Source organism: Caretta caretta, chromosome 3 (assembly GCF_965140235.1).
Source record: "Caretta caretta isolate rCarCar2 chromosome 3, rCarCar1.hap1, whole genome shotgun sequence".
Classification (NCBI taxonomy): domain Eukaryota; kingdom Metazoa; phylum Chordata; order Testudines; family Cheloniidae; genus Caretta; species Caretta caretta.
In genome coordinates this window covers 63,245,727-63,262,001 of record NC_134208.1, presented here as the reverse complement: position 1 = coordinate 63,262,001, position 16,275 = coordinate 63,245,727, and the positions used below count along the sequence as shown (strand labels likewise).

Here is a 16,275-nt window from a genome sequence, read left to right as displayed (position 1 = left end):
GTCAGGAGGACTTGTAAGGATATGCCTGTGGCCAGGGGGCTCTGAGTGCTTTTCCATACCTATGTATTCTGAGCTTGTGTTTGGGACAAAGGATGTACAAGCTCCATGGCCAAAGTTATAAAAGGCAGCTGCATCTTCTCCAGTTTGTCTTCAGTCCTGCTTCTTACCTCTGGAGCGCCTTCTCTACAAACTGAAGCTTTGAACAAAGGACTGAATGAAACCAAGCTTTGGGTGTGTTCCAGGGGAACTCTGCAAGCCAGCAAATTCATCAATACTGCTAAGAACGTGATATATGGAATCTGAAGCCTTATGTATTTATCTGATTGCTTTTGCCATTTAACACCTCTCTTTTTCTTTTCTTTATAATAAAACCTTTTATTTTACATATTAAAGGACTGGCTGGCAGCGTGGTACTTTTGGGTAAGATCCAAACTAATATTGATCTGGTAATGTGACTGGCCCTTTGGCGATCAGAAGAACATTTTGTATAGTGAGCAGACTTTTAAATAACTCTTCACCGTACTGGACCTATTTGCTGATTGAGAGCCAGAGAACTAGAATGCAATAAAGGGGGCTGTCTGACTTTTATTGTAAAGCTTTTTGATAACCAGTGAGGGGATCGGGAGCACAGTTTGTGACTGTTTGGTGATTCCAACTACAGTGTTACCCAGCAGTTTTGGGAGAATCTGCTCTCCCTTTGGGAGCCAGCCTTGACCATGGCATTTTCAGTGTGGGCTATCCTAGGCACTTCAGGTCACCCAGGGGTCACCCAATTAAATGAATAGGCAGCAGGTTTAAAAACAAACCAAGCAGTACTTCTTCACACAACGCACAGTCAACCTCTGGAACTCATTGCCAGGGGATGTTGTGAAGGCCAAAAGTATAAGTGGGTTCAAAAAAAGAACTAAGTAAGGTCATGGAGGAGAAGTCCATCAACAGCTATTAGCTAAGATGATTAGGGTCACAATCCCATGCTTTGGGTGTCCCTAAACCTGTGACTGCCAGAAGCTGGGACTGGACTTCAGGGGGTGGATCACAATAATTCCCTGTTCTGTTTATTCCTCTGAAGCATCTGGCACTGGCCTCCATGTGAGACAGGATACTGGGCTAGGTGGACCATGGTTTGATCCAGTATGGATATTCTTATATAGCATTTTATATGTTCAAAGCACAGTGCCTCCCATTGACCTCAATTGCAGCTGTGAGTGCTCAAAACTTCTGCAAATTAGACTCCAGGGTCTCAAGTTGATATTCAGAAAAGGAAGAACTGGCCACTTCACTTTCCAACTTCTGCCACAAATGAGCCTGGGCTCATCAGCCTCATTCACTGCACAATCCTGATTCGTTTCCAAAGCATAGTCCTTTCTGTGCACTGAATGAGGCAAGAGTCCTATGGGAAAAAATAGCATGTGATTGTGTCATTAAAGACTGTATCTTGATGTATACACACCCACACACACACAAGGGGACCAAATTAACATTGCACAGGCAACCTTAATTCTGGTATTCCCTAACTTTAAGGTTGTAAAGTCAAGCGCTCAAAACTCTCTTACAAATTTTACGTGATTTCCTAATGTTTTGGAAAAAACTGAAAAAACAAAATGTCATTGTGTGGAATCATCATGACTCCCCCCGAGAGGCCACCAGCAGGGTTGAGATCTTTAGATCCACATCCTCTGCCCGCTGAGCTAGCAGAGTAGCCAGTAGCAGTAGTATTAGCTTCTGTGTGGCTCAGCCAGAAGAGGAGGATGGAGACACAGACTTTGACAGTGGGTTTCAGAGCAAATAATATACAAGAGACAGCTGAAGAATGTGAGGCTCAGGACTCCTAGATTCAATTCAGTTTTGTAGGGGAGTGTGCTCTAGTGGTGTCAGACCATTCTGCGTCTGTCCACTTTACCCTCTCCCTATCCCCTTCTCTACCAAGCTCCTGCTGCTATCCCTCTCAACTCATATGCCCCCTGCTTCTATCCCATTGGCTGCTGCTCATTCCTCCCACCCTCACTCCATTCCCTGTCAAACTCTCCCAGGCTCCTGCCTCCTCCCCAGATTCTACCCAAGTTCTCCCACCTCCTCTGCTCATATCCTCCCCACTCCATGGCTCTTGCCCTTCTATGCTATTTGATTCTATGTAGGTTCTTATATTGCCCTCATCACCACAGTATCTGAGCCCCTTCCAGTAGTTCATTAAACAACATGACTAATTTTAGTAACGTGTGGTTCACCTGGTATGTCATTCTCTCCTCAGAGAGAGAATCACATGCGCACCAGAGTGTTTTAGTTTGGTAGCATTCTTTTATGTTTGTTTTAAGGGCATGTGCTGCTCTGTGTTTATGTTAGAGAAGGCAGGTCAAAAAGTGCACGCTGCACTCAGAGTGGAAGGTGGTCAGGTTTATGATGTTCCTTAATTCCTGTGGGAGTGCCTTTCACAGTCTGACTCGAGCCCTCAAGAAAGTTCTGTCTTCTGCCCAGCCAAGTTTTACGTTTATGGTAGAAGAGTGTAGTTGTCAACCCTGGTCTTCATTGTGGAGTGTTAGGTGATTTTTAAGATATCTCGGGCTCTGGTCCATTGAAAAGAAGGACCAAGACCTTGAACTTGACTTAGGGGAAGCCAGTGTAGAAAGCAGAGGACAAGTTTGATGTGTTCAGATGCCTGTGTTGCTGAGGAGACATGCTGCAGCATTCTGTACTAACTGGAGTTTCCTAAGGGCTCATGGCTCCATGCCCAGACATATTGCGTTGCTCTAGTCCAGATGGGAAGTGACAAAGGCATGTATAATCAAGGCCAGGTCATCATCTGTCAAGATGGGATGGAGTCTCCTAGCCAAACCAGAGATGGTAGCAGGTGTTACTCATGGCTGCTCTTATGTGAGAATTTAGCATCAGCAAGGAATCCAAGATCACTCCTAAACCACAGATTGATTTGATCAATTGTTGGTATGTACCTTTAGCCAAAGGAGACTTCACCATGGCCACAAACTCTTCACAAACTCTTCTACCTACCAGCATCACCTCTGTCTTGCCTGGATTCAGCTTCAACCAGCTGTTCTTTCTCCACGAGTTGATCTCATTCAAAGAGTGGGCCAACTGGTAGTGGTTGGAGTCAGATATGGTGATGAATAGGTAGAGCAGTAAGTTATATGCATATCAGTGGTGGTTGAGTCTATATCATCTTATCAGATCACTTTGTGGCTTCATGAAGACACTGAACAGGACTGGAGAGAGAATTTTGCCTGTGGAACCCCACAAGTAGAAGGGTCTAGTGGTGGAGATGCAGTTTCCCATCACTACTCTGCGTGTGTCCCTCCAGGAAGGAGTCAAGCCATCTTAGTTCATTTCCCTGCCACTTCTCTCAGACGGGACAGAAGTATGGTCTGGGTCAACGGTGCCAAACACCGAAAGGTATGGGAGGATGAGAGTGGATGTCTGTTCTCAGACCACTGACAGGAGGAGTTCATCCATCTAAAGCTTTTTCTATCCGATGTCCTGGTCTGAATACAGACTGTGCCAAGGGTAAGATATTACCTTCAATTACAAACTTGTAGCTGGCCTAGAACTATCTTCTCTGAGCTACTCAGGAACACTGGGTGGTAATTGACTAGAAGCAGTGTTTCCAGAGTGAGTTTCTTTCCCCTTATTCCTATCCTTCCCCCTTGTCATCTTCTACCCCTGTACACCTCTCCCAGCTTCTACACCTAACCACCCCAGGCTCTTATCCTCCCACCCTGTACTCTCTCTCTCTTCCCCACCATTCCTCACCCCTCTGCATTCAAGCAAGGCAGTTCCTCCAACTCATCCATGCTGCATAGGCACCAGCAATGGGAGAATTGAGATCACAGTAAAGACTGTCTCCCTGCTATCCATTCCTGTATCTGGGGTCACAACAGACCCTGCCAGACTTAAAAGTGGCAGTTCTTCAACAAAAAAACCTTCAAAGACAGACTCCAACAAGAAACTGCAGAACTGGAATTAATTTGCAAACTGGACACCATCAGATTAGGCCTGAATAGAGACTGGGAGTGGATGGGTCACTACAGAAACTAAATCAATTTGTTAGTCTCTAAAGTGCCACCAGTACTGCTCATTGTTTTTACAAAAACTAATTTCCCCTTGCAAAATACTCACACCTTCTTGTGAACTGTTTCAAATGGGCCACCTTGTTTACATTAGCCTCATTAACACTACAAAAGTGATTTCCACTCCTTCTTGTCAACTTCCAACTTAAATTGAATTGGCTCGTTAGCACTGACACCCCACTTGGTAAGGCAACTCCCATCTTTTCATATGCTGTGTATTTATACCTCCCTATTGTATGTTCCACTCCATGCATCTGATGAAGTGGGTTTTAGCCCACGAAAGCTTATGCCCAAGTAAATTTGTTAGTCTCTAAAGTACCACAAGGTCTCCTCGTTGTTTTGGCTGATACAGACTAACACTGCTACCACTCTGAAACTTTTTTTAAGTGGTTGTGAAAATGAACATTAGAAATAATACAGTTGGAACTACAGCGATTGGAGATGATGTTAATATCTTTCATACTTTAGGACAAATCTCTTCCAGATATGGCATATGGATTTATGAACTGGTATTTAATTTCTTTTAGTCTGAAGTTTACATGATTACATTTAGTTTTACAAAAAAAATAAATAGCAATGTTACATTAGTCAATTTTTAATCTATGTTTACCTTTAACATATTGACCATAAAACTTTCCCCCCTCTTAAATCTTTGTTGTGGTTGTTATTTAGGAACAGAAAAAGGTGTTCTGTTTTTAAAGTAGGTCTTGCTTGAAATACAGGGTTTCTAGAAGTAAATCATTTAGGTTAACCTCTCCTAAAATAGGTCTGAAGAAGAGTTCTGCAATAGTCTCTGCATTAATGGCTTTGAGGCTCGCGAGCAGCCCAAGAATCCAAGCAAATCTGCCTAGGTTTCTGTTGTACATCATTGAACTAAATTCCATCAGAGTGCGCTGGGCTTCCTGCTGCAGGGTTTGCACATAGTGACGAAATCTTAGGCCAGGCAGTTCTGTAAAAACAGGAATAAAACAAGGAAAGCTTTTTTGAGTAAAATTAGTTTATGATGTGTCCTCTGTAAGGGTTTGTATCCATCCCTCCAGCTATGTCTTTTTTTTTAAAAAATCTCGTTTTATTTATTCATTTTAGAAAGATGGGAAAATGTGCTTAGGTAGCTTTAGTAAACATTGTGTAGCATTTAAAACCCAGTATAATGCAATCAGACTACTATATTAAAAATGGAGTTTTAGAAAAAAAGACAAGATTAGGGAAGTGACTTAGATTAAACACATAGAGGCAGATTCTGTGCTATACCTCTAAGACAGACAGCACAGAACTTAAAGCCCATGGGAAGAGATAGCGAAGGTGAGTTTACACCAGTGGCTCTCAGCTGGGGGTACCCAGAGGTCTTCCAGGGCGTACATCAGCTCATCTAGATACTTGTGTAGTTTTACAACAGGCTACATAAAAAGCACTGGCGAAGCCAGTACAAACTAAAATTTCATACAGACAATGACTTGTTTATACTGCTCTATATACTATTCTCTGAAATGCAAGTACAATATTTATATTCCAATTGATTTATTTTATAATTATATGGTAAAAATGAGAAAATATGTGATTTTTCACTAATAGTCTGCTGTGGCATTTTTTCATTTTTATGTCTGATTTTGTAAGTAAGTTTCATTTCACTTAAAAACTACTTCGGGGTACGCAAGACAAATCAAACTCTTGAAAAGGGTACAGTCATCTGTAAAGGTTGAGAACCACTGGTTTATACCATCTTTGTGTCTTCCCAGTCCTTAGCTGCTTCTGAGGCTGGAGAGGGCCCCAGCATAGGCCTGGGGGCCTGTCAAAGGGCTTGTCCACACAGTGTGGTAATACATACTATGGGGGTGGGGTTTCTAAAGCTCACTAATGTGTTATGCATACATTGGTCCTTGTAGACCCTGTGCTTTAGAAGTCACACCGCTGTAGCATGCATAGACAAATACTAAATTATAGCAGTCTTCCTGCGTTGCTCTGTGGGCCACCGTACTGCCCAGAATCAGCAACTCTCCATGCTGTGACCCACCCCCAACACACCTGTCCTGTCCCCAGCCCCATCCAAGCTCACTCCCTATGCCAGAGGTTGCAAGGGGGTTCTCAAAAGGCAGATTTATAGCGGTTTAACTGCAGTGCCTGCACTGAGGTATTCTCCCACAGTCACCTAAGGCAGGGGTGGCCAACCGGTGGCTCCGGAGCCACATGCGGCTCTTCAGAAGTTACGATGCGGCTCCTTGTATAGGCACCGACTCCAGGGCTGGAGCTACAGGCGCCAACTTTCCAATATGCCGGGGGGTGCTCATTGCTCAACCCCTGGCTCTGCCCCAGGCCCTGCCCCCACTCCACCCCTGTCCACACCTGTCTCTCAGCCTGCCGTGCCCTCGCTCCTCCCTCTCCCCCCGCCCCAGAGCCTCCTGCACACCTCGAAACAGCTGATTGGAAGGTGCAGGGAGGGAGGGGGAGGCTCTGATTGGTGGGGCTGCCAGTGGGCGGGAGGCTTTGGGGGCTGGGGAGCGAATGGAGGGCTGCTGACGTATTACTGTGGCTCTTTGGCAACGTACATTGGTAAATCCTGGCTCCTTCTCAGGCTCAGGTTGGCCACCCCTGAGCTAAGGGGCTTTTAACACCCTTTTATACCACTCTGGCCCTTTTACTGCTGTAAGGGGGCTGAAACCAAGAGTGAGGATCTCATCCATGCTACTTTAATATAATCACTTGGATCCTGATCTTCGTCTTAACTATTCCAGTATAAGACCCTGATCCAACAAAGCACTTGGGCACATGCTTACCTTTAAGTATAGGAGTGGTCCCATTGACTTCAATCATACTCAGTTGTTTTGCAGGATCATGCTAAACCCAACAAAGTCAATGCTATTACATCAAGTGCAAAAACTGCAATAGATGTGAGGGGAATCCCTTGGCCTTTAAATGCTATCAAATTTGGTACTAGTAATATAACAAAACAGTTAATGTGGCCACATGTAAAACTATTCATGGTGTGAAGCTTGAAATAATCCATATATAAAAGAAAGAGGTTATCATAAAATAATAAGATGAGTTATTTAGCTTGTCACCATATGGAAATTTCAGTAAAATTACTGAATGAAATGAACCAGTAGATAGGAAAGCTGACTGACAGTATAAATCTAATATTCCACTGACCTGTAGTGATATAATTCATTCTGTAGGTCTCCTAATTTTCAATTTTATCATATAAAACAGGACCACAGGTTCTCATTCTACTATATTTAGCTAATCCAGTGGCAGACACAAGGTCTGACAATTACAGCAGAATATCTGTATATAGAAATAACTGAGTCCTTCTTTTATGCTTCTAAATAAAGTGCTGCAAGTCATACAGTGAAAGTACAAGGTCCTTTTTTGCACTTGCTGTAATTTATTTATTTACATTAATGAGCTGCAGAACACCTATCCCCAGAGAAGGTAGGCATTTATCCACACAATTAAAGTACGTTAATTACATGAAGCTATGATTAAAAAAAGGGAAATTGTTAAAAGGTAAGTTAAATAAATACATCTTGCTTAATGCAGTGGGGCTCCATCCTTCAGGATACTCAGCACTCTGGTCTAATCCAGCACCGCCTTTAAGCAGGTGTTTAAAGTTAAAATATGTGACACGCCTCTCTGAACTCTGAGGTCCAGCCCTTGAAGCCCAAGAGACTGGGGCTCTGGCAACCTGAAAAGGGACAGAATTCCCCAGGAAAAGACCCTGAGCTTGCTTTAACATAGATTCTTTAACTTCAGACATCTTGGCTGCCATTTTCTCTTTGCCTGACTCCATGAGGTCCATTTGATTCCATTGTACTCCCAAGACAAATCCCATGGGATGGGGTTCGTGAACAGAAAATCTCCCCAAGGAATCTAGTTCTTCACAGACTATTCCATCCAGGGGGCAGGGTTTGCCATTCCTCAAAAGAAGTTCATGCAGTGTGACCCCAGTTCTGAAGGCACCCAAGGATCTGTGTGGATCCCAGTGCAATCCATGGGGAAACCTCATACACTGGCTTTGGCCTCTGGTAATGTGCCCTGGTCACTGGCAGTGCAGCTTCAGTAGAATTCTCTTGACTGCACCTTCCCTGGAGTCCCGAGAGAAAGGGGTGGGCCATAGCGAAAATGGTGCAACTCCAGGCTGTTTGTCCCCCCCTCAAGGAATCTTCACACTCTAGACCAGTGTGGTCTATATACCCTTAACCCTGTCTTTGGCCTGCAGCCTAGCATTCCTGTCCTTTGCCTCTGCAAGGCCATCCCACACCCCTTTTCCCAGCACAGATCCCAGGCCCATAGAGTAGTGCCTTCTGCAGGGTCCAGAGGATGATGAGTGCCACAAAAAGAGTGGACCCCAATCCCCCATGGATGGGGAGATCAGTGCATGACGTGTAACCTGTATACGTAGCTCTGAAGGAGGAGCATCCCACCCACAGTTAAGAATTTAAAGTGCTGGAGATTACACTGTTGTGCCTAGTAACCTCGAGTTTTCTCCAGATAGCTGAACTTCGTGGATTTTTTTTTAAACAGAGATTTTAGATGGTATCTTCTCTCTGGCCATAGCAGCTGGAGGAAGAGAAGAAGAGGCTTTGCTGCAACTAGAGTAGCTGGAAACAAAGGGTTTAAAGTAGTCATTTTTTCCCTTTCTCTGTATTTTACACCCACCCTAGATTTCTAGGTAACTAGAGTTGCAATCTCTCAGCAGAGGTCAAAAGCCAAACTATTATAGGGAAGCAAGATATCAAGAGGTTTATTTACTCAGAATGGATTCTTCTCCTGAAACTTGCTACATTTTCTCATTTGTTCCCTCTTTTTATATGTAACAAACCAATGTTTTCACGTTACAAATATTAATACAAAGAAATTACTTGGCTTGAGATAGTGTGCAAGAAGATTCACTGATGTATAAGTGTCTCCAACCAAGTTATAAACCACTGAAAAATGACATTTATAACAGAAACCCTGACATGGTCCTAACATTAGCATTGCATTTGGCACTGATGTAATAACAATGCTATTTTCACTCTTTCAGTCTCATCATTGTTTGTTTCTCAGTGCACTGTCAGAAGTAACTGAGAGCAATTTAGCTTCACTGTTCACATATGTGGGGCATTTTCCATCCACTCCCTTGGATTTGGGCCATAATTTACATAGTAGCCTCTCTCCACATCCCACAGGAAGCCTTGAGGATTTTCTTAACCCTCTTTTCCCCCCACATTTTCTCCTGGCAAAGGCTGTATATCCAAGGCATTAACCTCCTTGCTAGGGATATCTTAAGTGACTTCCCTTTGGAGTCAACACAGCCCTGCCGTTTGTTGGAGGCATCGTTATTGAGTGATATGAGGCTTTTTCCTTCCCACAAGGGGCAGAGCATACTGTCTGAGCCCAATCCACAGACTGCGATTTGTTCCTCTCCGGGCCAATAAGTACCAACTCTGAGTATTCTGTATGGCAATGCAGAACATTGCTACTGAGTCACTCAGCCTTGCCTTTCCAGGCTCTTGCATGCTCTTAAAACCGGAGTCACAGCCATCATCCTTGCAGCCAAGGAGAGGATTAACTTCAAAGCCTGACAAACTCTGCTCCTTAATCAGCTAGAGAAGTTGCTGTTCAGCAACATGAGGCACTCTGGTAGGTTCTAGAAACAGTGAGCACCCTGCCTGGAATCCCCCAGCCCTCCCCTCACGGGTAGTAAGCACTTTGAATGGTAGTAAGTGAGGGTAGTAATTCGAACAATTACAGCTCAGACTTGCAGAGCATTAACATTGGACCAAGCATCAAGCACTGAAGCAGAGGCAGCGATGCAAAAGGTGGCTGAATTTATGTACTAAATACCTTTTGGCAAGTGGAATTTTCTTGAGAACTACTGATATAATAATCCAAAAATGAGAGCTGCACAAATGAATCTACACTGAAATAGGCCTGGGGAAGGAGGAACAGGCTAGTCGGCTGAGCATAGGCATATGAGCCATGGGCTCCTAAATTCTAATTTTGGCTCTGAAACTTTAACCTTGAGTAAGTCGCTTACTGTCTCTGCCTCAGTTTCCCCATTCAAATCGTTTCTTCAGAGGGGCAAAGTGTGTTAACGAATTAAAGTTTGTAAACCACAGCATGATTGTGCACTCCCATAATGTGGATTTGTTTTCAGAAGTTCAGTAACTGAAAATTATTCACAGTAAAGCAAGCAAAAATCCCACTGGTTCAAATTTTCTCATGTAGCTGCAATCCCAGGATACACAAGACAATATAAGATGCCCTAAAGATACCTTAACAGTGAAAACCACATCTTGAATTCCACTTGAAAACACATGTGAAGCCGGTGCTGCTTCTAAAACACACTTTTAAAATGCTTCTTGCAAGAAATGTCACTAAATGGACAGACATTTTGCTGTAGCTGACATGTTCAAGTGTTCTTCTGCGGGTAGCGCCAAACAGAGCACACTGTGGATGGTTGTGTCATGAATGGTAATTATTGATGGAGTCAAGGCCCTGATCCATAGCTCATTGGAGCGAACAGGAGTCATTCCATTTACTTCAGGGGGCTTCAGATCAGGCCCCTCATGCCTCATTTATTCTGTGGTTCTGAAGTAGCTAACCCACTTCGCAACGGATAAGCTTTACTTGTCTCACTCCCTAACCATGAGGAGTGAGAAGGTCCTAACTTTTTTGAGTTTTCTTAGTGATCGTTATACATCGACCCAGCTGTGAAGACAGTGATGTAGAAAATGCTAAATTCAAACCGCAACATATTAACAAAAACGCTATGCAACTTACAACACAGTGTAATCTCATAGGTCCCTTACTCACAATGCTCAGATCCCACAGCTTATGTATAATGTCTGATTTGTTGATGAACTCTCAACACTAAATATTTTACATTGTTTGCAATGTTGTAGCCGTGTTGGTCCCAAGATCTGAGAGACACAAGGTGGGTGAGGTAATATCTTTTATTAGACCAACTTTTGTTGGTGAGACACACAACTTTTCTTCAGCCCTCACAAAGATCTCTGTGGCGCTCGAAAGCTTGCCTCTTTCATCAACTGAAGTTGGTCCAGTAAAAGATATTACCTCACCTACCTTGTCTCTTAATAAATATTTTGGGTATTTAGGAAGTCCAGTTACAATATGTCTAATATCAAATTGTACACATGTATCCCTCCCACATATTTAATGCAGCCATATTATCTCTGTCCATAAGTCTGGAAATCAGAGTTTTAAGTGACACAGTAAGTTTATATGACCTAATAATTTCTTAATAAAGGGTTTTTTTAAAGCCATTTGTTTTTACAAAGGGTAGCAGGGTGAGCATATATAAACCTAAATACCACCAGAAGTAAATTCAGAAAAAAGGTACTTACATTGCTGAATGCTGATTTTGAAAGTGGTTAGCTAGGATGACAGAAATCAGTTTAAAAATCCAAACATCTGTTTGCAGATAGATTTTAAAATATTTTTAGGCATACACTTAGCTGTGCATTTGTCTACAAATATTGCCATGGAACTTACCAGGGTTAAAGAGAATAATTCCTTTCAGATAGGCATATTCTTTTGCACATATGTCTGAATTCCAGAAGTTCTCCAGGAAATTCCTCATCTTCTGAACATCTGCTAATGATGCTCCCAGGGAGGAGTTCTCCACGTTGTCACTATCTGTCAGAGACTGATTGAGAAGGATTTTTTTCAACAAACTAGGGACTGAAAGCTCTTTCAGTTCAAAATCCACCCACTCCTGTGCCAGGCCCAAGACAAAGAGAGGGGCCCAGCACTGTTGAACTAGAAGTGCCTGATCCTCCTGGGGCAAATGATAAAAAGAAGGCAAGTTTCTTATAAAAGTTATCGTCTTTAAGAGTACTTCAGAAGCTCTCATGCAGGTGACTTCTGGAGTTCTGAGGACAACTTTCCTGTTGCCCTCACAGGGACAGCCAGCATTTGATATCGAGTAGCAAGGATGGTAGTCCTGGGGATGCCATGTGGTCTCATCCTGCGCTTTGTTAAGAATCTGGTAAAGGATGCTCTGGGGATGACTTGTCTCACACTGGCATTTTCTAAACTTCTCAGGTGAGGCCTGACTAGCCATACCCACTTCCTTGAGGGTTTCCTGAGCAGTGCACTCACTGCATCAGGATATTATATGCAGAACTATGCTGCTGTAGTGCAAGAGAGTCTTTCTGCCAAACAGCTAGGCATTGTGTGCTTTTTATACACTTAGCTGAACTGAAATGTGACCCTGAGCTGTAAAGCTACCTTGAACTTTATTTGCTCCAGTGTGTTTTTATTCACAGCCAAACAAGGCGTGGCTTAACCAATCCCACTATCTTGCATGACTGAAATTATCTGAATGAGAGAGCCAGGGCTGGTTGACTGAGGAACACAACAATAGCAGAGGTATTCTTTGCCGTCAGGCATCATTGCAATTTTGTAGTGACTGTCCCCATGTCATGACACCAAGGACTCTAATGCTGTCAATCATAGTGATATTTTTACAATTGCAGGCTATGTATCATATATAGCTTGCCCTTCAGGGGAAGGTCAACAGAAAAACATGCTATAGCACAGCAGGATGGAGTAAAGAATTTTTGTTAAAATAAATACATAGGTGTCTATCAGTTGGAGCAACTCACTGGACTGCTCTGTGCCTCATTTCCCTGACTGGAAACATGCCCATGTTGGGGAATGTGTTTGGATTAAAAAGCACTAAAGAAACCCAATTTACAATAATTATTACTAGGTCCTTATGAAATGCTGTAAATACTTCCTTCTGGTTTGATCTATCTGGGTTCATAAACCCCTTCTTCAGTTTTCATTTTCAGTCTCAGGTTCCAAATCCTGAAGTGACATCTAGTCAAAGCAGCCAGATTTCACCTCCGAGCCACAATGCTACATGATTTTGATGCAACGCCATCATTCGGCCCGGGTTCAACTACAAAGGGGATCTTGTGCATTCAAAACCAGGCCCAGATTCCCCCTTTGCAGATAATTTTTTTCTGATTACAGTGGCCTCCATTTAGACTTTGCAACACAACCTGAAATTCAATCTCCACGTGTTTGGGGTTACACTGACCATCTTCACACAGCTTTATTTAGAACAATGGGAAATTTTGAAAAACAAACAAACAAAAGCTTTACTGGTTTTCATGGCAATATTTCCACCTACATTTCACCTCTGGCCATGTCCAAGATAGCACACAGGGACTCATCTCTTTAGCCTATATAGAGACTAATGAAGAAACAAAAGCAGAGGGACCTAAAAGATGCTAGGTGTTTTTGGATAAATGTCTCCTAGTCCTCTGCTGCACGGCTCAACCCATTCACATGTCTCCTTGTAAACTGTGCAGCCAAGTTGGCATATTGCCCACGTAATGGCCTGGTGCCTCTGAACTGACTGCTGAAAACAAAGAAAACAATGTGTCATAACTGTCTCTTCCCTTCCTAAGCTTCTATTTGCCACCCATTGTATGTGAGTTTTTAAAAAAATTAGATTAGAGCATAAGTGTGGTGACATACAGATTTGTATAGCTATATTAAAACAGAGCAAGTAGACAGGAATGATCATGGCCATTCCTTCTATAGTTAAGGGGGTAAAATACATCATTAGGAACATTATATATAACAAAACAAACACTGTGAACGCAATGAACTGAATCTTAACAAGGGGGAAATTATGCTTCAGCTCTCCATTGCATAGAGCTGTCTCACCTGATTTTACATATGGGAAAGTTTATTAAGATTTTATTATGAAGCACCCACATTTATATTTTTCCACATTTAAGTCTTTATAGATGCATCCTAGCCTGTCTGAAAGAAAATCGATTGTGAGGTTTAACTTCAAGTTTTAGCTCTGCAAAAGGCATATTCCAAGCATATTGCAAACCCACAAACTTGGAAAGAGATGGATAGGGAGAGAGATTTGGGGTATTTTGTCCCTCACTTTGATAGGTCAGTCACCCTTTGAAATGTATTTTGCTGAGGTTACCCCTAGATAAAGGTCCTTCCAGCTGTGAGGATGGAGACATGGGGTCTCCTGGTGAAAGAGGTTTCATAGTGTTTGTTAAAATGTCTCATTCTTGCTATTTCAAGGACCTTGTTTACTACTGAAATGTAAATTGAGGTAAATACACATTCCTTTGTTTAAGACCTGCCTCGACCAGTTCTGCCTAATCAAGGCTACATGGGTTTGAACATGTGCTACCAACATAATTCGGAGAATTCATCACTTTACATATAATGTTGCTACACACATTTCATTATGATGTTATTGAGTTATTAGTTTTCAAATGATACCTTAACCAGGCATATTTTGTACAAAGATTAGTACAATTGTGTGTAGGGTGTGAATGTAGGGGTGCATTCAGTCACCGTTAGCAACAAAAAAGTCTGCAGTAGATATAGAGTCTCTAGATCTTCTTACTTTTCATGTTATAAAAGTTCTGCTTGAGCATGGTTTTGGGGGTTTTTTTGCTTTTTTTGGAGAGGGTAGTTGCAGAATTCAAGTTGGACAGATAGGCTGGCATTTGCAGTGATCCAAATCTAGGCTGGAGCTACTACACTCGTTCCCTTCCACAACTTACGTTTGTGAGTCCATCAAAGAATAGATTTTCCCATTTCCTGACCGAAAGTGTACTGTCAATGTTTACACATTGCTGTTGTGCTGATCCAGTTGGGACAATAGGCTCTAATGCCTTAGGATAGATCCTGTTCCCACTGAAATAGTTGGAAAATAGCCCACTGGCTTCAGTGGGAACCAGGATCAGTCTATTACATCACAAATAATAATTATGCTTATTAAAGTTCCGTCCCAGATTATTTTAACTCCTTTCCCACCCATGTTTGATACGCATATTAGCCACAAGCGCAGAGTCCTGCTGGAAGTAACATATGGTATAGGACATCACTCCTCTTTATTGTCATTGATTTTCCTTCATAGTGTATTACACGGAAAGGCAGGGAAAATCCTTTTATAAAAGTATAATCTCATTTTCCAGTATACTTTAATAGCTTTATGATTGTTTACCAAATGATACAGAACAAAAGTTAGTGCCAGGGAGAAGGTTCTCATAGTAAAATTGGTAAAGGATCATCAATATTTTCGTCTGCTTAATAGATTGCTTAAAACAAAATTGTAAAGCAAAACATAATACTTTGGAAACAAACAATTGGCAAGGTTTTGAAAAGCAAGTGTCTAACATTCAACTGCTAAATGAGCCACTTTTCAAAAACGCTGAGAACTCTGCAGCTGAATATAGACTTATGCTTCTAAATTAGGCAGCCATTTTTTAAAATCTTGGCCACTGGACTCCCTACAATACATTAACTGACTTGGGAGAACATCTGCACCCAAATTGCAATGACGACATTTTCTATTTTTAAATTTTAAAAAGAGAATGCACAAGGTAAAAAAGATTTTTCTGGTGTTAGGAGTCCCCAGATATCCTCACATGGGGCTTTTTTCATACTCCGTCCATCTTTGGCCAGGTAGACAGGCCTTGACAAGGCAGTACATTCAAATTAAGCCTGAGCCGGGGTTGTGTGTTTTCACCCCACTGTTATCTGCTTTGCTCCTACACATACTCTCAACCAACAGTTTACAGGGAGAGAGAAGGGGTGAGAATGCACAGCAACACATGCTCCTTGTGTACACTGCATTCTCCCTGCAGTCATCACTCTTGCTACCCAAGGGAAATTTGGCATACTCCCCACCATTTGGACTACCTATAATGCATTGTGTCCACACACAAAACTGCTACCAATGGAACGTGGGTATTCACGTCTTTGTTTGGATTACTCCTGATCTGAGCACACCTGACTGCATTTTCTACCACCATTTGAAGTAGGTTAGGATTACTGGTCAACATTTAAAACAAATGGGTCCCTAAAGGTAGCCTACCAAGACTATATTTGGGCACCTAAATAAGTGACTTGATTTTTCAAAAGTGGTGAGCATCTAGAAGCTTATGCTGATTTAAGGGAGCTGGCCCCAGCACTGCAGCAACAGACCCACCATGATCAGAGCTCTGCTCATTGTGAAAAAGGATGGTGTTTGCTCTTTTTTTCATTAAGCCAAGAAAAACAGATGCAATAAGATAAGCAATAAGTATCTATCATATAATTACTATTTATATCATTTTCTGCATCAGGAGCCTGCCTGACTGCCTTAAGATTTTATATTGCAGCCCACCACTTTAGAATTTGAGCACTTCCATGTAAAAATCAA

The 16,275-nt window shown here is 42.3% G+C and overlaps 1 protein-coding gene across 1 annotated transcript; it reads right to left on the bottom strand.

Moving 5' to 3' along the window:
• Nucleotides 1-4,609: 4,609 nt before the first annotated feature.
• Nucleotides 4,610-12,223, bottom strand: LOC125635006 (nuclear receptor subfamily 0 group B member 2-like). Its single transcript, XM_048846319.2, has 2 exons — nt 11,571-12,223; nt 4,610-5,025 (listed from the first exon to the last, which is right to left on the bottom strand). Exons 1-2 carry the CDS (start codon nt 12,139-12,141, stop codon nt 4,772-4,774), a joined length of 825 nt encoding a protein of 274 aa, XP_048702276.1. The 5' UTR covers nt 12,142-12,223; the 3' UTR covers nt 4,610-4,771.
• Between the last annotated feature and the right edge of the window lie 4,052 nt (nt 12,224-16,275).

Excerpts from the sequence above, each read along its gene's own strand:
- LOC125635006 (XM_048846319.2), bottom strand. The coding sequence starts at position 12,141 with ATGGCTAGTCAGGCCTCACCTGAGAAGTTTAGAAAATGCCAGTGTGAG. Across the intron at positions 5,026-11,570 it reads AATTATTCTCTTTAACCCTG|AACTGCCTGGCCTAAGATTT; the intron begins GTAAGTTCCATG and ends CTGTTTTTACAG.